General features: G+C 33.2%; 1 protein-coding gene across 1 annotated transcript in view; it reads right to left on the reverse strand.

Moving 5' to 3' along the window:
- The window catches only part of LOC111001439 (1-phosphatidylinositol 4,5-bisphosphate phosphodiesterase classes I and II), a 76,702-nt gene that overhangs the window by 49,489 nt on the left and 2,203 nt on the right, over nt 1-25,010 (reverse strand). Inside the window, exon 3 of the mRNA XM_045629474.1 lies at nt 10,456-10,593. Coding sequence (XP_045485430.1) covers nt 10,456-10,593 — 138 coding nt within the window. The remainder of the gene's footprint in view (nt 1-10,455; nt 10,594-25,010) is intronic.

Consider the following 25,010-nt stretch of genomic DNA (forward strand, 5'->3'; position numbering starts at 1 on the left):
ATGTAACTCTCATGTTTGTTGTCAGCTGCAGTTTCTTCACATAGCGCCATAGGTTTGACGATTTGAGGCAAGTGTTTATTTCGTCGACAGCCGTAGATCTTGGAATTACTGGCAGTATTTGGCGGAAATCGCCAGACAGTAAAATCATTGCTCCTCCAAAACATCTTGAGTCATTGCGTAAATCTTTTAATGTTCGGTTAAGTGCTTCTAATGCACGTTTATGCGCCATTGTGCATTCGTCCCAGATGATGATTTTCGATGCCGCTAAAACTTTTGCCATTGCTGAGTGTTTTGCAATATTACACGTTGGTTCTTCAATAGTTTGAAGATTTAACGGTAATTTTAATTCTGAATGAGCCGTACGGCATCCTTCTAACAATGTGACTGCTATTTCAGAAGAAGCAACTGCAACCGCTATGTTGGATCTCGCCCGAACAGTTGCTAAAACTAATGACATGAGGAATGTCTTGCCATTTTCGTCATCGTTTGCCTTCATTAAAGTATCATAAACTTGCTGGTAATTCAACAGGGTTACATTCGTTTGAACTACTAAGTCTAATTCCTGGTGATCATATTCACGTTCCCGCTCCAATACTCGATTAAATGCGTCTTTCGACAACAACAACAAATAGAAACATTAATCATTCTTTGGATGAACTGAATACATACGACCATGTCGAGTTTTATAGTTCTCTTCACTGTTTATACGAATGGGCAATGGCACTATCATTACATTTAATTATTTATTTAATAGAAATATTTTGAATATTGATTTCTTACAAATATCAAATTATCATATATACGTCATTACATAGCTGTCATTATACGTCAATTACATAGCTATCATTTGCGTTTTATTATTCTTTTTTGTTATACCACGTTTTATAGTGACTGACGTTTCATGTCAAGTCCCATGGGAACGCTGCCGAACGGGATAAAAAGTATCCTATGTCCGTCTCCTGGCTCTAAGCTACCTCCATTCCAATTTTCACCCAAATCTGTTCTTCCGTTCTTGAGTTATAAGTGGTGTAACTAACACGACTTTCTTTTATATATATAGATTTAAATTTTTGCATTTTAGACAGGGGGTTCGTTTAGGAAATTCGAATTTATAAACTCCAGAATCTGTAAATATATGGATTAATTACTAATTGAAAAATAGTATACTGGCCTATACTCTAAATTTATTTTGGTCTGTAATAGAATTAATGTAATTTCTGTATCTAACTATTTTAAAAATCCTGAATCATACAACGATAACACTTAATATATTATCACGTCTAGGGGAAGGACACTGGATAGAAAACATCGAAAGCCTGAACCAAGAATATGTTCTAACATTTACTTCACCTGTCTTCACTATTCGTACTTTTATTTCTTCGACATAAAAGTGATGGTCGCCTCATCTAAAATCATTCAACCCGTCTTGGTAACAATATCTAGAATTTTAAAATATATCTTCACCACAAATTTGCATTACAATTATAACGTCAAATCCCCAGAAACAAATTGCTTGTAATTATCAACAGTCCATAAATCCGTGCCCAACGATAAATGTATGGCAATTTTCCAAAATAAAATCTTTACGAGTCTTCCAAAATGGTATTTACTGTTTCGCAGAGATTTTAACGAAATCTTGTCAAATAAACACATTTATGAATTGAGGATTGATGTCTGAATGCAAAAACCTATTTAAGGATCTAATATGTTTAAACTAGGATAACTAATACTCTCACACAAAGACAAAACACTCACACATACACAGTTAGTATTATATTTCATGGTGTTTTAATATAATTATGTTTAGCTCAATTTCTTATCTTATATAAAAACAAGCTGCCCCGGCGAACTTTGTTCCGCCTTAATGGCAATAAATAAGCAGTTTGTTTTTTTTATTGGAAAAAATACATAAAAATTAAATACCTACATTAATCATTCATTATTATTTCTGTATTTTAGTACATAGGTTGTTCTTCACTTAAGTACCTTGTGATACACGACATTTTTTGTTTTATTATCAGGCGCAATAACAAACAACGCTGATGGTCTTCCGACCCGTGAACATGCCACGTATAATTGACCATGGGAAAAACATGAATGTTCTAGATTTAAACCACAAACTTTTAAGGATTGGCCTTGTGATTTGTTGATGGTCATGGCAAATGCAAGACGTATCGGAAATTGAAGTCTTTTAAATTCAAACGGCATATCGGTTGGGATCATCGGGATCCTCGGAATAAGAACTTCCTCACCTTTGAGATTTCCTATCATTATCGTAGCGTAAATTACATTGTTCTTCAATTTTCTAACCACCAAACGCATACCGTTGCAAAACTGTGCAACGGTTGGTTTATGTTTCGAAGCATGATTACTACGGAGCCAACCTTTAGGCGTAAATTGTGCGGTGGTAAGCCAGGCACGTCCAAAGAGTTTAAAAATTCAATGGGATAGTTGGTGGCTTCATCTTCATTTGTGACGCAGTCAATAGATTTGAATGAAGCATTGTTCCAATGATCTTATTTTGAATTATGTAGTTCAGGTCATCTACATCTTTATTCTTAGCCGCTAAAATTGCTCGCTCACTCAACCATTCATTATTTTTGTAGTTAGAAATAATGTTTGGAAACACATTGTTAATAAGTTCGTCTTTTGATTCCATTCATCGACAGGTACTTGACCATTACCGATAGTCAGCAATTGCTCCGAGAAATCTTCAGCAGATGTATCATTAAGCAATGTAACTCTCATGTTTGTTGTCAGCTGCAGTTTCTTCACATAGCGCCATAGGTTTGACGATTTGAGGCAAGTGTTTATTTCGTCGACAGCCGTAGATCTTGGAATTACTGGCAGTATTTGGCGGAAATCGCCAGACAGTAAAATCATTGCTCCTCCAAAACATCTTGAGTCATTGCGTAAATCTTTTAATGTTCGGTTAAGTGCTTCTAATGCACGTTTATGCGCCATTGTGCATTCGTCCCAGATGATGATTTTCGATGCCGCTAAAACTTTTGCCATTGCTGAGTGTTTTGCAATATTACACGTTGGTTCTTCAATAGTTTGAAGATTTAACGGTAATTTTAATTCTGAATGAGCCGTACGGCATCCTTCTAACAATGTGACTGCTATTTCAGAAGAAGCAACTGCAACCGCTATGTTGGATCTCGCCCGAACAGTTGCTAAAACTAATGACATGAGGAATGTCTTGCCATTTTCATCATCGTTTGCCTTCATTAAAGTATCATAAACTTGCTGGTAATTCAACAGGGTTACATTCGTTTGAACTACTAAGTCTAATTCCTGGTGATCATATTCACGTTCCCGCTCCAATACTCGATTAAATGCGTCTTTCGACAACAACAACAAATAGAAACATTAATCATTCTTTGGATGAACTGAATACATACGACCATGTCGAGTTTTATAGTTCTCTTCACTGTTTATACGAATGGGCAATGGCACTATCATTACATTTAATTATTTATTTAATAGAAATATTTTGAATATTGATTTCTTACAAATATCAAATTACAAGCTGCCCCGGCGAACTTTGTTCCGCCTTAATGGCAATAAATAAGCAGTTTGTTTTTTTTATTGGAAAAAATACATAAAAATTAAATACCTACATTAATCATTCATTATTATTTCTGTATTTTAGTACATAGGTTGTTCTTCACTTAAGTACCTTGTGATACACGACATTTTTTGTTTTATTATCAGGCGCAATAACAAACAACGCTGATGGTCTTCCGACCCGTGAACATGCCACGTATAATTGACCATGGGAAAAACATGAATGTTCTAGATTTAAACCACAAACTTTTAAGGATTGGCCTTGTGATTTGTTGATGGTCATGGCAAATGCAAGACGTATCGGAAATTGAAGTCTTTTAAATTCAAACGGCATATCGGTTGGGATCATCGGGATCCTCGGAATAAGAACTTCCTCACCTTTGAGATTTCCTATCATTATCGTAGCGTAAATTACATTGTTCTTCAATTTTCTAACCACCAAACGCATACCGTTGCAAAACTGTGCAACGGTTGGTTTATGTTTCGAAGCATGATTACTACGGAGCCAACCTTTAGGCGTAAATTGTGCGGTGGTAAGCCAGGCACGTCCAAAGAGTTTAAAAATTCAATGGGATAGTTGGTGGCTTCATCTTCATTTGTGACGCAGTCAATAGATTTGAATGAAGCATTGTTCCAATGATCTTATTTTGAATTATGTAGTTCAGGTCATCTACATCTTTATTCTTAGCCGCTAAAATTGCTCGCTCACTCAACCATTCATTATTTTTGTAGTTAGAAATAATGTTTGGAAACACATTGTTAATAAGTTCGTCTTTTGATTCCATTCATCGACAGGTACTTGACCATTACCGATAGTCAGCAATTGCTCCGAGAAATCTTCAGCAGATGTATCATTAAGCAATGTAACTCTCATGTTTGTTGTCAGCTGCAGTTTCTTCACATAGCGCCATAGGTTTGACGATTTGAGGCAAGTGTTTATTTCGTCGACAGCCGTAGATCTTGGAATTACTGGCAGTATTTGGCGGAAATCGCCAGACAGTAAAATCATTGCTCCTCCAAAACATCTTGAGTCATTGCGTAAATCTTTTAATGTTCGGTTAAGTGCTTCTAATGCACGTTTATGCGCCATTGTGCATTCGTCCCAGATGATGATTTTCGATGCCGCTAAAACTTTTGCCATTGCTGAGTGTTTTGCAATATTACACGTTGGTTCTTCAATAGTTTGAAGATTTAACGGTAATTTTAATTCTGAATGAGCCGTACGGCATCCTTCTAACAATGTGACTGCTATTTCAGAAGAAGCAACTGCAACCGCTATGTTGGATCTCGCCCGAACAGTTGCTAAAACTAATGACATGAGGAATGTCTTGCCATTTTCATCATCGTTTGCCTTCATTAAAGTATCATAAACTTGCTGGTAATTCAACAGGGTTACATTCGTTTGAACTACTAAGTCTAATTCCTGGTGATCATATTCACGTTCCCGCTCCAATACTCGATTAAATGCGTCTTTCGACAACAACAACAAATAGAAACATTAATCATTCTTTGGATGAACTGAATACATACGACCATGTCGAGTTTTATAGTTCTCTTCACTGTTTATACGAATGGGCAATGGCACTATCATTACATTTAATTATTTATTTAATAGAAATATTTTGAATATTGATTTCTTACAAATATCAAATTACAAGCTGCCCCGGCGAACTTTGTTCCGCCTTAATGGCAATAAATAAGCAGTTTGTTTTTTTTATTGGAAAAAATACATAAAAATTAAATACCTACATTAATCATTCATTATTATTTCTGTATTTTAGTACATAGGTTGTTCTTCACTTAAGTACCTTGTGATACACGACATTTTTTGTTTTATTATCAGGCGCAATAACAAACAACGCTGATGGTCTTCCGACCCGTGAACATGCCACGTATAATTGACCATGGGAAAAACATGAATGTTCTAGATTTAAACCACAAACTTTTAAGGATTGGCCTTGTGATTTGTTGATGGTCATGGCAAATGCAAGACGTATCGGAAATTGAAGTCTTTTAAATTCAAACGGCATATCGGTTGGGATCATCGGGATCCTCGGAATAAGAACTTCCTCACCTTTGAGATTTCCTATCATTATCGTAGCGTAAATTACATTGTTCTTCAATTTTCTAACCACCAAACGCATACCGTTGCAAAACTGTGCAACGGTTGGTTTATGTTTCGAAGCATGATTACTACGGAGCCAACCTTTAGGCGTAAATTGTGCGGTGGTAAGCCAGGCACGTCCAAAGAGTTTAAAAATTCAATGGGATAGTTGGTGGCTTCATCTTCATTTGTGACGCAGTCAATAGATTTGAATGAAGCATTGTTCCAATGATCTTATTTTGAATTATGTAGTTCAGGTCATCTACATCTTTATTCTTAGCCGCTAAAATTGCTCGCTCACTCAACCATTCATTATTTTTGTAGTTAGAAATAATGTTTGGAAACACATTGTTAATAAGTTCGTCTTTTGATTCCATTCATCGACAGGTACTTGACCATTACCGATAGTCAGCAATTGCTCCGAGAAATCTTCAGCAGATGTATCATTAAGCAATGTAACTCTCATGTTTGTTGTCAGCTGCAGTTTCTTCACATAGCGCCATAGGTTTGACGATTTGAGGCAAGTGTTTATTTCGTCGACAGCCGTAGATCTTGGAATTACTGGCAGTATTTGGCGGAAATCGCCAGACAGTAAAATCATTGCTCCTCCAAAACATCTTGAGTCATTGCGTAAATCTTTTAATGTTCGGTTAAGTGCTTCTAATGCACGTTTATGCGCCATTGTGCATTCGTCCCAGATGATGATTTTCGATGCCGCTAAAACTTTTGCCATTGCTGAGTGTTTTGCAATATTACACGTTGGTTCTTCAATAGTTTGAAGATTTAACGGTAATTTTAATTCTGAATGAGCCGTACGGCATCCTTCTAACAATGTGACTGCTATTTCAGAAGAAGCAACTGCAACCGCTATGTTGGATCTCGCCCGAACAGTTGCTAAAACTAATGACATGAGGAATGTCTTGCCATTTTCATCATCGTTTGCCTTCATTAAAGTATCATAAACTTGCTGGTAATTCAACAGGGTTACATTCGTTTGAACTACTAAGTCTAATTCCTGGTGATCATATTCACGTTCCCGCTCCAATACTCGATTAAATGCGTCTTTCGACAACAACAACAAATAGAAACATTAATCATTCTTTGGATGAACTGAATACATACGACCATGTCGAGTTTTATAGTTCTCTTCACTGTTTATACGAATGGGCAATGGCACTATCATTACATTTAATTATTTATTTAATAGAAATATTTTGAATATTGATTTCTTACAAATATCAAATTATCATATATACGTCATTACATAGCTGTCATTATACGTCAATTACATAGCTATCATTTGCGTTTTATTATTCTTTTTTGTTATACCACGTTTTATAGTGACTGACGTTTCATGTCAAGTCCCACGGGAACGCTGCCGAACGGGATAAAAAGTATCCTATGTCCGTCTCCTGGCTCTAAGCTACCTCCATTCCAATTTTCACCCAAATCTGTTCTTCCGTTCTTGAGTTATAAGTGGTGTAACTAACACGACTTTCTTTTATATATATAGATCATATATACGTCATTACATAGCTGTCATTATACGTCAATTACATAGCTATCATTTGCGTTTTATTATTCTTTTTTGTTATACCACGTTTTATAGTGACTGACGTTTCATGTCAAGTCCCACGGGAACGCTGCCGAACGGGATAAAAAGTATCCTATGTCCGTCTCCTGGCTCTAAGCTACCTCCATTCCAATTTTCACCCAAATCTGTTCTTCCGTTCTTGAGTTATAAGTGGTGTAACTAACACGACTTTCTTTTATATATATAGATAAAGTTATTGCCTAGTTTTATCAAGAAATGAAATATATCTTTCTATCTTGTTATCCGATGTGTTTTGTTTATTAATATAAATGTATTATTGTATACTATTAGGGAAATGTAATCTTACAGACGTAGGATCTGAAGCGGGATGGAATTAATTGAATACCTGCAAGTATACCAGTGCGGCGGTAAGACGGTCTTTTTACAGTAGGCATTATCGTTTCATTTCAGGTGCCACATCTCTCCCATATTTTTGATTATTTTAATAACCCTAAATTATAGTCAAACCATTCCTATCAATTGCACTAAAACACATATCTATTGTCATACATATCTGTTTGGCAAGGGTTCTCTGCATATATCAATTCATTCAGCGCAAGGAATGTATATACAGGGAATCCTTCGGATTTTTCTGCATGACACTTTATAAGATACTTTTAAAAAAATGTAACAAATAGTTTGAGACCTTCATAAGCTGTTTGATAAAAAGGCCTCCCTAGCTAGTCCTTAGTAGTTTGCCAGCGGCGCCACAAACCAGGTTCGCCTCAGCACAATTGAATTTAACTATTTACTTAGTCTAATCCATACCCACTCCATACTTAATTACACTCTATTTTAGTATTTCCATTTGCATAGATTCCTTTCATTAATTAAAAGATTTTACGTCTTTAGTTTACTTAATATGGAGCTTCGATCGAGTTTAATTATCAAAGCGTAAGTATTTCATCTACGTTACTGGAAGTCTTATTAAATACATACTATCCTCGATTAGTTGCATGTGTTGCTATTAATTATGTTCTGTATCTATTACGTCATCAGTTTTTTTTTCGAATAGACAAATAAGTGTTCAGCTTCATGTGCCTGCAACACGGCGGCTTTTTCAATCTTCACGAGAGTTTCCTTTATCGGAGAAGCTAGTATCAAATGCGCATATAGATAGTCCACTGGTTTACCTGTCGTAGGGCTGAGAGATGAGAGCATGCTCAAGGACTACAATTATTTATTTTCAATACAGAAAATACTTACTGTACGGTAATGAATAAGTGCCCCAAGAGTTATTTTTGTAGAGAATTATCGTATAAATAGCGTTCCTAACTCGTTCGATTCTATTAGTAGGTATAGACTTCTATCCTTCTAGCTAAGTCGAGCGAAAGTGACGCATCACCGTCTTTTCTCGAACCTATTCAGGCTATTTTAGATACCTGTAAAACAATTTTATTTGCGAAATATTATATTTAAAAAAAAGGGTAGCTCACTGGAAATCAACGTTGTTGTTAACAGAAGCTTTAAGCTTCGTTAAATCCAGTTCTAATTGATATACGTATAACTGTGTTTTATGAGCAGTGCCTAGTTCAGCCAGCGACTTTCATCCCTGATGTCGTAAGTTCAATCCCTGGCTATGCACCAAAGGAATTTTCTATGTGCGGATTTTACGTGAAAAACATTGCAAAATAGCAAAGGAAACCGTCATCCCTTAGACCCATAATTCGACGGCGAATTAGGTTTTAGCGCCACCGGTTTTTTATAACTGTGTTTTATTGCATTAAAAAGTTTGGTCGGTGAAGATACAGTTGCCAATAAACCGTGGTAAGCCTTAACATTTGCTATTTTGTGATTTATTTCTGAGTCTTTAATACATAACACAGGACGATAAACATCGGCAAACGCATTACAAAGTAATTAAATTACTCAGCAAGCACTTAATGGTTTTTATTTTGACGTAAACTTAATTCCGCAGTAAAAGTGGAAATAAAGCTTTATATTTGTAGGTGTTTAATGAGCAAAGTTCAGACCACAGCGATAAAAAGCTGCTCAGTGTTTTAGTTGGGATTTTGGAACAAAATTTTATGTAGAACTGCTTTAGTCTGTATAATAAAAAGATTTAATTTCTGGCCGAAGTATTGAAATAATATATGACAAGACTTGAGATATTTATTATATTCGATCGTATCATTCATCTCTTTAGGTCACGCTAAAACGATAGATTTCTTTTAAAGAAAACACTTTTTTAACGGATTGAAGTGATGTATTATTGTAAAATTATACTTAATTTTTTTTTTAAATAACTATTATAGTGCGGAAACCCTACATCTTTTAGTCGATACCAACTCCGGGGAAATAAATACAGATAATACAACATTTTCTACAGCTGATACTTTTTGACATTCAACACCTTTTGTCTTCAGTCACCGTGACCACGCACGCTGTAAAGCACGCGAAACGTCGGTTAAATTTAAAATTACGTTTAAATAATACGAACTTCAATCCGTTAAAAAAGTGTTTTCTTTAAATGTGTAAAAGTTAATAAAAGACAATAATATGATAAATTTCTTGGTAAAAGTATTTTGGTTTAATAAACCTAGTCTTACAAATAAAAAAATAGTACTATTATAATCACAGTCTGGCCCGGTGGGAGTTCAAGGCATAGACAATTTCTCAAACTTAAAGCTTCATACAAACAAGAAATAAAACCACGAATTGTTAATAACTCCAAAGAAGTAACCTTAATTGAAAGGCGCCGAAGCCTCAATGTCAATAAAGTAGAATTTATAGCGTATATAGGAGAAACGTCGGCGATAAATCATTATTCGTAATAATCGTTTGTTCAAACTACGCAAAACAGAGAGCGATGAAAGAACTTTTTTATATAATCTCCATTGTATTCTTTGTACTTAGATGGAGTACTTTTTAGCGTGGGGTTTTAATCAGTAGGGAAATCTAGTATAAGCCTATGGTTCCACTTTCAGTATGTTTATAGACAATACAGATATTACTTATAAAATCAACTTAATGTTCTGTATAAATTTATTTATTGATTGATATTTTTGGCTTCATGTTTTAATACTTTTTAGTAAAAATTATTTTTAACCATTAACTCTATAAAATTCTTTCACACATCAATGATCTTTGTTATCGGAGACGCCTCATTACTCAAATACTTTCATAAAATTAGTGCTTATGAAAGCACTAATTTTATGATTGTATTTATTATTTGAAAAAAACATACCTGTGCTATTTCCTTCCTAGTGCAACAGAAGTTCACGAATGTAATATTCACGAAATCAGCGCCGTGACAGACTGTCACGGTTTTTTCTTCAAGTGAGCCTTGAGAGCCAATCAGTACCACGTTTCTTATCTTTGGATCCTGAAAAAAAAACATACAGGTAAGTCTCCAAATCTCTGCAAGAGTTAGCAGACGTACGATAACAGAAAATATTAAAAAGAAGAAAGAGATCATACTCAGGATATACTATAACGTGACATAAATCTAATTGCAATAGCTGTCAAAACAGGGGCGGGAAGTACCCATTTCTGCCCTTAATTTCCCCTTTTCCCCAGTTCCCCGACTGGCAGTATAATCACTCTAAGACAAGGACCTAGCTTTAATTTTTGGCAAAGTGAAATTTTAAATGGTTACAGCACAAAATGAAATTCTTTAGCAGTTAGCGATGAGAGATAGAAAATAGACTATAATAACTAGGTAACATATTATATATACAACGCCTCTCTCACACCCATGCCGCGCGTCCAATTAATTCTGTTTACTACTACTAATTAATTGTGTTCATATATAAAGAAATTAGACTGTCCAAATACTAGGCAATATAGATTTGTAGCCTTTTAATACAAAAAATTCAGGTGAGATTCGTTCCAGCCGTTTAGAATTCATATTTCCCTTCGTTCACTCTCATCCTCGTAGCACTCAAAGCGTTTTTCATAACTTTACCGGCTCTTGCAATTCACAAGCAACACTTGGTCGTTAGCGTAATAATCATGACTTTAATAAAAATCATTTTAATCGAAAACAAAGTTTCTCATTTTTGACTTTGCTCAACGCGAAATTACGAATTGATATTCGAACTGCAGTAAAACGGTACTAAGGTTCTTTAAATGTTTAATGGTTTTTTACTGATTTTTATATAATCAACCAATGTAATAAAAAAGCAATCCACGATGGAAATTTTCTAACCATGTAAATACATAAATTTTATTAGCGTGGTTATTTGCGAGATCAAACAGTAATGACCTATTTATAAGCTGATATTTCTTGTACAAACTATTTACAGACTCATCTTCCTGCCCATCGCCAATTATGTCTAAATTATATTTTTGGCGCCTATAAACATTTCTAAACTCTGTTCGTTTTGATCCTAAATTGAAACATTACTTAAAAATATTTTTACTATATAGGATTTTTGTAAATTTGTCTACCATTCGTAAATACTGACCGGAATTTTAAGTATAGCACCCAGACGACAGTGAAACTAAACCTTTAATATATTTTTAATAATACCGCATAAACAAATTTAAAATCCTTTAATTCTTAAGTTTGAATCCTTCAAAAACGTATTAAGGTGCAGCCAAAAGAATATTTGTTTGATGCACGACTTAAAATATAGATTTATGATTTGTATTAAAAAGCCTAATTGAAAATGATGTCTCTAAAAAGACAACGACAAAACACCGAATCGATCTATTACTTCAAACATAATTACTTTCTAGCATAATTAACGTTACATTTATTCAACAATGAAACTTTCGGATCATTTTCATTGACCTTCTTTACATGAAACGCGATAGAGGGTCACGTTATGCTGAGTAAAACCGCCAATTAATCTACCTTTTATTTATACCTATGTATTTATAAAGAAAAGAAAATGAAATAGACCTATAACGTGGAAGTATCAAAACTACATGAAGATTACACTTATAAATAGTGGCCCATTGTGGATTTGCACAATAAGAGAACATCGAAATGAGTCTGTCAGAAGAGAAGACTATTTACATATCAGCTTTTGAAGAATTTCTTTAAAATTATATATATTTTATAAGACATAAGTACTTTGGAATTTTCTAACAATATGCAAAAAATTCTTTATTTTATTTGAAAAGTGACGTATATAAATGTACAGAAAATATTCAAGAAATGTGTTACAAGTATGCAACAGCTTGCTAGAACTCTGAATACAATGTAGTTTTACTGCTCACCCCACAATATTGTTCACACAAACGCTACTTTAAACACCAATAAATCTAAGTGCGTCCCCTTTATGAAACCAAACTGTTGTAAAACTCGGTAAACATTTTGCTTGGGGGTTTTAGGTTGAATTATAATCTAGAACACTGACGATCGGCAATTTCTTATAATGAACACAAATTTTACTTATATATATATTACTATATATATATATATATATATATATATATATATATATATATATATATATATAGCGTTACATTGCATATTACACCTATTAATATTGTTTAGCTAAAACCATAAATAAATAAATATAGCCTTTATTGACAATCTTGTAAGTTACATTTTATCTAATTCCTACTTTATATACTACTTATACATTTTAACGAAATTTATTTAAGGTAAATGTTATTATCATATTATTTCCTATTAGACGTCTTGCTTTTCAGCATAGGCTATATATCTAAAACCATACTGTAACATATATGTATGTTTCTGTATTAGAAACAGATTTTGTACTTTTAGCTACCTAAAAAAATTAACTACTTAAAGTTTATTACTAATTTACTACTACTACTACCCATTATTATTAATGTAAAGAGTTCCTTGCTTAGAATCATTATATTTACATAAATTAATACTAATTAGAACGAACAGCTATTTATTATATAAATTTTAAAGTTATTCAAAAAATATTATTAAATAAACAAGCTGTAATTAAATTCGTTTTTAACTCACTTCAAAACCCCGAAGGAGGAAGTTTACGATTTGATGTGCAACTCTTTTGATGATGATGACGCTATTAAGCCTCATTGCGATAATATAGTATGGACGCGAGGTCGTAGCCTAACTTCCATTTTAAAAACTCCCTCGAGTCTATGAAATCACAAAGTATATAGGGAATGAACTTTAAAGTTCAGACTTTTGCACGGTAAATACATTACAAACATTTATTATAAACTCGATTTAAAAATCCAGCTAGTATTGTGTCCGTAACAGAATGAAGCTTTAAGAAACTTTTCCATATTCCAGAATCATATTCGAAAACTATCTACGGAAAGTTTTCATACAACTTCGCTGCCAACTCAATTATTAATACTGTTCTAATTGTACTGTTTTACTTGTTAGTTTGGTATCTTGCATGGCGTATTAACTAAAACCGACTAAATATTTTGCTGTGCTTCAAGAAATATTTTAAGATTTCAATAAGATTTCTTGAGAAAAACAACTTTTCAGCAAATTTCCATTTATGAAATACTTAGAAGAAGAGTAATAATAATAATTGTCTGTGTTAATGTAACCACAAACTTTTTTCAATATTTTCTCAATTACCCATAAGTTTAATTATTTAGATTTTGTTAGGTAGTAGATTGCTTTGGTTTTTGTGTATTATAATTACTTAGAAATTACACTTTACCATAAATTATCTCGTTTAATACTTACATAGGTTTTTTTGTATGGATAAAATAAATACGTAGGGACTGATATGGTGACACATATTAATTACTAGCTTCCCCCGCCAACTTCGTTTCTCCTTAATGCCTAGTCTGTCTTTTTAGTACACACCAGCATGGCACATTTTGCTACGCAACCGTAATGGACAAGCCTCAGAGTCTTAACTATCAAATAAAATAATAGGGGTTGATCGTAGAGGGTAGATGAAAATTAATATAAGAATGGTTCAAACCGTTTCGGAGGAGTATGGGAACAAACATGTGACACGAGAATTTTATATATTTAGAGATATGGCCGATCTTTTATTTGTACTTGTATTTACAAGTAGCGTTCTACATTTTCAAGTAAATCTCTTTACATCTTCTTGTAATATCTTCTATACTTCTTGTAATGTAACACGAAAATATTTAACCTTTTCTCCAACCAAATCTACTAATGCACTGTAAAAATCGCGTCAGTTAAATTAATTTTCAATTTAATCATATAAATTATAAGCTTCTGGCCATGGCCCACACACACACGAAATCACACATATGTACGTTTATGTATGTTTGTATTATTATCTTGCTCAGGACCGAGCCATTGTTTGTATTTATTCAATGAAACATAATAATCATTAACTAACATGGAGGGTGCGTGTCAAAGCTTATTTTCATCAGATATACTATACCACTATAGGTATCAGTGGTTTAAGCGTACAACCCTCATTCCTAACGTCGTTAGTTTGAATCACAGCTATGCACCAATGTAATTTTCTCTCTGTTTGCGCAATTAGCATTTGCTGTAACGACGAAGCAAAGAGGAAATGTCACGTCATGTCACAACCACAGAAATCTATAACATGTATCAGACACAGAACGCTGATCACCTACTTGTCTATAAAATAAAATAATTGTAGGAACAGATACAATAACAGTAACAGATCGATTTAGGGCTCTAGCGCCATTAGATTATTATTATTATTATAACACTATGGGCAAAGAATTTCTGAACACCTCGAAACACCTTAAATTAGATTTTTCACATGCATTATTTCATCAGGCCACTAAATAATGTGTTCCAAACTAAAACAGAACAGGCTCGAGATAGGCAAAGGATTGGTGTCTTTAAGATGTGCTGCTGGCGGCGAATGCTAAGAATACCGTGGACTGCGAAGCGCACTGTATTCAATGCGTCGATCTAAATCCAACTGCACATAAAGACTCCCCAGTCTACCATATGCTGATAGCGACATGTATCTTACTTCATACAATGCGCAGAAGCGATGAAAACTTGGAGAAACTGATCATGGTTGGTAACATAGAAGGCAAAGATGACGTCACCCTTCACCTACCAGATGGACCGATCAAGGGAAAGACTCATCATCATCCTCAAAACTATACATGTCATAAAAGAACCGCTGAACTGAAACAGATGCTTTCTTCCAGACCGCGACGCTCAGACATTGTCGACAGCTGCCGCTTGAAAGGAGAATATGGGCTCCTCATTTTATGTGATTACGATTTCTTTCAAGAATAATTAAATTGTAGTAGGCATAGTTAGTGCTTCGTTAAGTAAACAGCTTCTACCCGTAGACGTTGCGTAGCAGTGCTACGTACAACCTACATCCGCTACGATTGTTAACCCCCGACAGCAAAAAGGTCTCTCTATCTGTCAATCTACAACAACAACAAAAATTTTTCGACAAATCATTCGTTTAATCTTGAATTCTTGCAGCGTTATCATGACTGGCTTTCCAGGAAAAACATTTTTAAAGCAATAATCGAAACGTATAATCCTATTTACGGCACGGTTTTCCGGTTCCAGTAATCCCTGCGATAACAATAATTTGCTCTTTGCAATCGTTTCGTGGTAAGCTTTCTAAGCCGTTGTCGTACAGTATGAACCTAGCTGTTGCCTGCGACTTCGCTCATGAGAAATTCTCAAAAGATGTAGCCAATGCTCAAGCTAATGCAATAAAATACCAACATTCATCTGTTTTAGTGAATACATATTAATTTAAAGAGAAGTTGTTGATGAATTATTAAGACTTGGACCTGGGTTCTCCCACTATACGAGCAAGTGTAAATTTTTTTTATAGAACAGGGGGCAAACGGGCAGGAGGCTCACCTGATGTTAAGTGATGCCGCCGCCCATGGACACTCTCAATGCCAGAGGCCTCGCGAGTGCTTTGCCGGCCTTTTAAGTAGCGCACATAGTTAAAAAATATTTGAGTGCAGAGCCGGACCTCGAACCACGGCAAAAATTATTTCTATGCAGTGTTAAATATATACCGTAAATTTACTAACTAAATAATAACAGACATTTCTAATTGAACCATTGTAATATGTGTTTGGAAAGGATCGCCTAAGGTCATGACGGATGTATAACAAACACACGTACTGACCTAAGAGAAAATTATTATTAGCAATTACAATACAAACTAGCTCTCATCAACATTATATTCGAAGAGGCCGCTCTTCATAGTTTAATCCTTCCATCGCTTCTTCTATTTATGTAAATATTAATAAAGTAAGTACCTATGTATTTTAAAATGTAAAATCATATATCGAATGTACACCAAAATGAAATAATTTCGTTTCCTTCCGACGAAATATTGTATGTGTGACAAAAATAAGATTTTATTACTGCATCTCATAACGTGTAAAAGTTAAAAACATTTATTTGGGTCTCACATTAATTTCATTGAAAGCATTCCACGTTCCCAGCTTTAGAGTGCCATACAACATATAATTTCGTACTAACTGATCTGAAATTATCCTGATTCATTTGCCCTTTTTCTTTTTCATGTGTCCTTTTTCATGTGTCCTTTTTCTTATTGTCCTGTTCACTGTTTATATAAAATTTAATTTCTTTCTTTTGTTCCCTTAGTTAAGTCTAAATAACTATATGTCTTATGTATTATTGCACTTTTGCGCATATCTTATCTAATTGAATATTCTTTCCACACAGTCATTGCCTGGAAGAGATCGCTTAAAACCGATGAGGCCGCCAATTGCCCTCCTCATTTTTTTCTGTACACGCAACGAAGTGTTAATAAATATATCGTAGATTTGACTACATCATTATTTGCACCCACAATAAAGTATGTTCCAGTCATTATGTCAACCGACTGTTAACCGCATATCCACAAAACCACAAACTAGATTGAGCGATTAAACATTCGAAATAGTTTCGTTTTTACCCGCGGCTTTTCTCATATAGTTAAATCGACGCTAGTTCAGTTCCGCAACACATCGATTATTATCGGCGTTCCATAACTGAGCGCGTTTTAAAGCTCTTTTTGTCGCGCACCATTTGTATGTGAAGCAACTGACATCCAAGTAATTTCCAACCAATTTGACTCGTGAAAGGAAAACGACCACGTTTAAAATATATACGCTGATATTTAGAAGATTAATAATATGACACATACACTCAGCCCTCTCGGACAGAGAAGTTAGCCGAACAGTGTGTCTATCGATCTGCCAATGAGAGTAGAGTGTGACGAAATTGTAGTTGGCAATGTCAGCGGCATGGGCTGAACATATGGTAATTTACGTGATAAAAAGTACTTCCAACTACCTTTATTAACAAATATTGCGCCGTCCAACCAGGAACATCAACCAATGCGATATTAAGTTTGGGTACAACATACTTCTACTTATCAATAGTTTGAAAGGAAGTACTGATTCATACGTTGACTCATCAGAGCAATGAAACTGTAAACACTGAGTTTGGACGGAAGCTCCTTTTATATCGCCGATCATTTTAAAGTGAAAAGTATATTTTAATATTATAAGCCATTGACCATTTTCCAGCGTCTAAAAAACACAGACCGTTAAATACTTCCATTACGTTAGATATGACTATTGCAACCTGACGTTCCGTTTTAAACAGGACTGTCCCTTTTTCCAATTACTAGTTCCGGTGTCCCCGAAATGATTCTAGTACGCAAAATTGTCCCATTTTGAGAAGCCGCGCTATAATTTGAGCAGAAGAATATAAAAAAAAACTTGGTAAGAATTTCATTCTTATTTGAAATCATCAACAACTATATTAAAATAAATTTGTTGTTCTGCTAAACTAACTTAACATTTTGATTCGTAACTTTTAGCCAACTAACATTTTCTAAATAAATAACTTTAAAAAAGTGTTCTTTTTCATAAACCTAAATTAAACTAATGTCCCGTTCTGAGTCAAAGAAAAAATAGTCACTTTTATATCAGTATAGATATGAAGGGTCATATCTAAAATGACCATTTTTTCTTTACTTTTCTTTACTCCATAGGTGTTGTTAAATAGGATAGATGCAAAATTCCACACACATAAAAAAAATATTTCATACCTTCAACTTCACTACAAGAAGGGCAAAACAAGATTATCGACTTCACTAAAAATACTACTCTCTTATTACTGCTCCTTATTCATATACTGTATAATATATATAATCTACCACAGCACAAACGCAATTCGTCAGAAAGGGAAGGAAAAGTACTTTAAACTAAATAGTGTTTAATAAGGAATATTCTTTTGGGCTAGATATAGTGTTGTATATCGTTTAGTCACTTGAGATTTAAGATAGACGAAGATGTTATAATAATACTACTATTATAACTACTTAAGGAAGGCATATTATGTTTAAATTATATCTCCTTTTAGCAATTAAAACCCCTACTGTAAATGCTATTACAGTTTATTTATATAAAAAAATCTACAGTTCAACTAAATGATTACACTGGTTAACATAAAAACAAAGTATACAGTATAATTCAGTCCCTACCGATATTGTAGATAATTTAATTTTAAAGTTATTTCGCTTAATTAAATTTGCGGTTTTAGTAAATTATATTATAATTAACATCATTTATAAATTTTTGTTAGAAATTTTGAAATTGCTTTAAAGTTATTTTACATAATAAATAATTATTATTCAATATAAGTACATTATTAAGTTAAACATCAATCATTGTAGGCATATAGTAATTTAATTCAATGTTATTTTTACCTCTTTATGTTTTGTACTGATCTCCTACTCAATTGATTTTCCGCAGTTTACAAAGCAAGCGCAGAGTAGGCAAATAGAGAAAACTTACTTATATTAATTTAAAATTATTTTCCGTGTAAATTTGCATTGAAATTAAATGATAGATCAGCATTACAGCAAAACAAAAGAAAGAAAACAATTAATTCTTACGAATCGCAAGCCTAACCGTATGGTTAAATTTTGCTATGCGACACATAGGGACAAAAAAGCAAAAGTCAAAAAAGAATTTATTCATATAGGTAACAAAATCACTTATGAACTTCAAAAAAGAAATATACATTAAATGCTTCTAATTTTACATTTACTGCCAGATCAGAAATCAAAGTATAACGAAAGAAAAAAACTGGCAATAAATTCTCCGCCAATTTTGTTAATCACAAAGTTTTTTTTGTTTGCTGTAACCATCAGGCCATGTTCCATCTTAAGTAATAAATAATAATAGTATAAATTAAAAACTGATTCGTCTCAGATCGTGAAAGATCCTCATCAGCATGAGGCATAGTGAAATAGGAGCACGCACTTACATTCACAACACGCAGAGTTGGTTATTGTACAAATTCTGTGCCTTTTCAAAAAGCGAGCGCGTGGGACTTCTAATAAAGTTACTCGCCTCAGTACATGAACATAAATTGCTTTAACGTGGGATCGGGTCATATAATAAACCACGTAATGCCACCGGATAATAAACGAGGAAACGACGCGTTAAAAATAACATCTTTGTCGAAATGCTTCTAAATAATTCGCATTAAAATTTGCGCCAACGTCACGCGCTAATGAGACGTTTTGGTAAATCTGTGCACTCATACTTAATTTTTTACAACTTGAATCGTAGTTGCGATACAGTTTTGCATTGGACTAATGAAATGCACCATAAGTGTTCAATTCGTATCGATTAATTTTGAATGTTTATATACATAGAACCCAAATGAAAATGATGTAAATTTAAGAAGTTTACCAAAACACCTTTTTGTTATTAAAAACCTAACATAAAATTGCAGATAGATTCAAAAGTCGGCTGCTTTAACATATTGCCAAAGTCCAAATATCGGTATACCTTTTAGGATAAATAATGTTATGGTTGAACTAACACTACTTACCATATTGCAATATTATGAGCGTTTTTATCATCATACATTGACATAGCACACCCATTAATCAAACTTAATTAATTGGCGTTTATGTGGAAATGGTACCATAAAATATGATTAATGGGATACTGCCCTATGCAATTCTACATTCATGCGTTATCTTCATGAATCTTGCAGAACATTTATTTATATATTTTATTTTACACTTGAGATATTTTTTTAGCTTGTTTATTTACACTTCGTTGCAGTAATATTAAATAGAAATACTGTACAATTAAAATAAACTGTGGAACTGTGGAATCGACTTATTAAATAAAAAGGATAATTGGCGGCTTTATCGCTTTCTTTTTCTCATCCAGGAAACCACCATAGGGGATAAAAAGGGATAAGGTGGGAAGCAAGAAATGCAAATCTACAAAATATATACATACCTAGATAAAATGAAACAAAACAAAGCATGTGTAGTAAAAGGAATTTAAAAAAAGACACATTAAAAACAAATGGGCACATAAATCGCAATAGTTTTAGTTAGAAAGTTAGAGATAGGATGTGGAAAGGTAAAGCTTGTCTAGTAGTTATTAAATCTAAGCTTACTACATGAATAATGTATATAAATATTCGTATAGCAGATAGTATACATAGTAACCCTGGTATACTTCACTTTAGTTCTAAAACAAGCTAACAAGGCCTTATGCATACGAAGTCAAAGATCCCGCACAAATTATTCAAAAAAGGTTAGATAAATACACACAATATCAAAGAAATTGAAAAAATACTAATTTCAGTATATAAAGCGTTCACTCCAAAAACACTCTCATACGGTATCTCAAGAAAGAATAAATAATAAAAGCATTTTTAAAGCCATCCATACATCTTGTTCAAAATAAATGGTTCTCTTTAAACATTGCCACATATTTTTAGTAACAAAACTGTCAAGAATCCATTAAAAAATCAATACTTATTTATAATTCTCGCTTTGAAATAGACTGGAATGAACATTCTGCTTGAAGTGTCTTTCTCTAAACTAGACGAATAAATAAACACGAAATTGTATTAATTTATTCTAATTTTCATTCGCCTCTGTATTTCAATAGTAAAATTAATATATTTCTAATGGAAATTTAATCACAAATGGGGTTGAGAAACGCTCGTAATTATAGCCCGTCATTTTTCATCGGCATTTCGTGGAAATTGGACAAAAGTTATTTCTACTCGGAGTGCAATCACCTTTTTCAGTAAATCGCTGACGTTTATTTGATTCGGGAACAATTGTCGAGTGAATAATTGATTCAGAAACTAAGCCTAATTCGTTACATTATGAAAAGTTTTAACGCGTTTGCTTTTTGGAATGGAATTAAACTTTACCCGATGAAATAAAAATTAAATAAACATATTGAATATATACAGGTATCACTTATTCCACGTCATTAAATTTGAAACTCAGAGATATATTTTAAATTTTACTTCATCTACGAACATTGAATTAGTTATGATAACATACTGTGTCAAAAATAAAAAAACAACCTTTTTAATTATCGTAAAGTTTACTAGCGTGGCATACACAGGCTATAACTGCTATAGTCGTATTTATTTGTATTTGAGAATAACTAAAACTATTTTAAAGTAGTTTTTAGGCGGTAAAAATGAAGGAAGGTAATTCTTAACATTAATAAAAACAATTCCAAGTTCCGTGTACCTAGATAACGAGTACAGAGGCTATACTCCCACTAAATATTAAAAAGATTCACAGCACATCAGTTATAGTACAGAAAATGATCTTCAAACGCTAGCTTAGGGAAAAATTTAGCTAGAAACATACAATACTACAACAAAGATGAGACGTGAGCAAAATGTAAAGCACTTAAGATATATTAATCAGACTAAATCAAAGTTGGCAAAACAACCACGTAGAATAAATACTTACTTAGGTTAGTTACCGCTATAGAGGACAAGACTGCGGCGGTTAACGAGTTCCATTCGTGTTTCAAATAATTGTATGAATATAAAATAACTATAAGGTTGCATTACATTGTTTTGGTAAGCCACGCTTGTTTGGGGCAAAATAAATTACACAAAAGCGAAACGACTCAACTAAAAAAATATACCGAATACAATACTAAGTGTTTATTTCAACAATGATCAATTTTCTGACAAATATTCAGAAAATCCACGAATTTTGAGCCTAAATTACTGACTCAGTGTATGTCAGCTAAAAATGACGGCCCACAACAGCTTTCGACAGCTTTCAGCGATTCCCGACAGCGGAGAAAATAGTGCTCTATTTTTGTAACAATACAAATAGTCGATGAAATCATAATGAGGCCTGGATCGTGACAGTTCACGAATGGAATACATAAAGGAATGTACAGTGAAAGATTTTTACTGCTAAATATTTACTGGGATGGTTAGAAAATGTCCAATAATTAATACCCGAAACACCGCGACATATTTCAATAATAAAATCTGTTCGTCCTGATTCATCCATGCTATGCTACAAGAATTAGTCTGATATTTCATTTTATCAATATTTTAAACAATATTACTAAGGAAGGTTTTTTTAAATTTCCAACCCTATGAGGGATACGCTACATAAATTAAATACTAATGTTAACTGAATAAATGAGAAAACTGACTAAAAAGAGAAAAGACTATGACTAAAGATCCATCATTATTAAAGAAGTCTCGATTCTGAAATCGAAATTGTATCGCTGCAAATTTAACCCAGCGTCTGTAAACTTACGAAATGTCCGTACCAACAAGTTATACAAGCAATACTTAGTAAAAATTGAAATTTTCGTTTCAAAGATGGTGTCAGAAGTTTATTATTAGTGAGGCCACTAATCATAGCCAAGTTTACAACGATAAAAGTGAAACATAATGAAATAATAATCTTATGCTATGAGTGGCATTGAGAAGAGATATAATGATAAAAGAATGAAAATGAAATGATAAAATGAAAAAGATGAATGAAAAAATGATAGAAAATGTGCGTCGAGTAAGGAAAGTGAAATTAATTCATTTTCATAAATACTATACTTATATACCATAAATAATAAATAGGCAATAAATATGTGCCACCAGAAAAGAAAACATTGTGTGTGTGGCCTACCACCACTTACAGACAAAATAAATTCGTGCACAAGAAAACACACATCTTAAAAAACGTAGAAATATCCACGCTTATTTAATATAAGCGATAAAGATTTGATTAAAATAAACATACCATGTGTGCGACCAGTAATTTAATGTTTAATGTTTAATGTTTAAAGAACTTTATTTCTCATTACAAAACAGAAATATTTTATTTACATGAGAAACTTAATATTAATATGTATATATTATATACGAGCGAGATACACGTCGCCATTAGCCGTAACAATTTTAGTCAGCTATGTTCATTCTAACATGCATCTTTAATGCCTTTTTGAATTTGTCAAACACTCCAATATTACGAATTTGAGATGGTAATTGGTTAAATAATTGCACACCTTCATACCTAATAGATTTCTTCAAATAATTTGTACAAATCTATTAGTACAAATTTTCCCCAACAATCATGAACAAACATTTCTCCCAAATTTATCACAGAGATAATCAACAGCATTCGTGTTAATTAGGTTAACAGTTGCTTATTACCAAATTTCAGATAAGCCAAAAGTAATTAAGCTACAATTATATTGAACTTAATGATTTAATGTATATAAATAACTGAAAAATGTCCTTGGAAAATTAAGTAACCAACATCTTTCTAACCTTTAGAAAATCCATAAAAACGTAGTATATGTCGACTAACAACTATCGTTTGAAAATAATTTGAAAAAGGAAAGAAATCATATACCTATTCTATGCCAATAAAGTTATTCATTAGTCTCATACTAATTTCATAGCTCGACATTAGTAGAGTGTAGTTACACGACATTGTTCAACCTAAATAAACGTTTAACATGGTATTCCCAGCCGGTTTCGATTCTCTAATACATAAGTTTGCAAACTCGACGAATATATGAATATACTAACAATAAAACCCCTAGAGCCCAGAGTAAATGTAAGTTTAAACTTCACGAACAAACCGTCTCGTTCAGAGGAGTTAGTTTTGTAGCGATAAGACATGTCAATTATTGAAAAGTCATACAAAAATAAAGTTCCTTTTGCTGACTATAGTTATTAGAATTTTCGTTTGAATCAAATCAAATCAAATCAAAATTTATTTATTCAGTTTAGATGCGACTTAAGGCATGCTTATGAATGTCAAAAACGTTTACAAAATTCGCGAAAGAGCAAAACTACGCCATCCGTTCGCAAGACTACCAGGAGGTCTTTTTCTGAGAAGAACGTGCAAGAAACTCAGCAAGTTTTATCCTCCCTTTACATACAAGAATAGTTTTAATATTCCATTAAAATATTTAAAGAACGGTTATAATAACTATCATAATTTTGTGTGTAATCTTAGAAAGACACGTAAAGAATATCTTGTCAGATAAGTAAATGGAATTTCACCTCTAATGGACGAACGGTAAAGGTGATCTGTCGTAAAAACCACACCTCCGATAAATAGCCGCTTTTCCATTACTAGCTAACGATTATTGACCTATAACCATTAAAGTCGCGGAGAAAATACAGGATAGTATGGCGTTAACCTTTGATAAAAACATAACATTTGATAAAAATATTGTGTCGTTTCGAAAAGGAGTAATTATTATATCGATAAGCCGCAGAATCTGTACAGGTGTACAAATAGATTGGACCTTGGTGGAAATTCAGGGTACATATTAATTGTGCAGAATTCCAAGTACGATGACATAAAGTTTAAAGGAACATAATACAATATATTTAATTACTATTAGTACTGTTTTTGTAAGACATACATATTTACAGCCCCGTTTTTCTATTAATACAAGCCTTTTAAGCAAAAACTTAATCGTTTTTGTGGTTATGGGTGCTATATACACGTTTTTCATCTCTTACGTTTTCGAGTGGATTTCAAATAAATATATTAATTTCACTCCATTCTTATC

This window comes from Pieris rapae, chromosome 9 (assembly GCF_905147795.1).
Source record: "Pieris rapae chromosome 9, ilPieRapa1.1, whole genome shotgun sequence".
Lineage (NCBI taxonomy): Eukaryota > Metazoa > Arthropoda > Insecta > Lepidoptera > Pieridae > Pieris > Pieris rapae.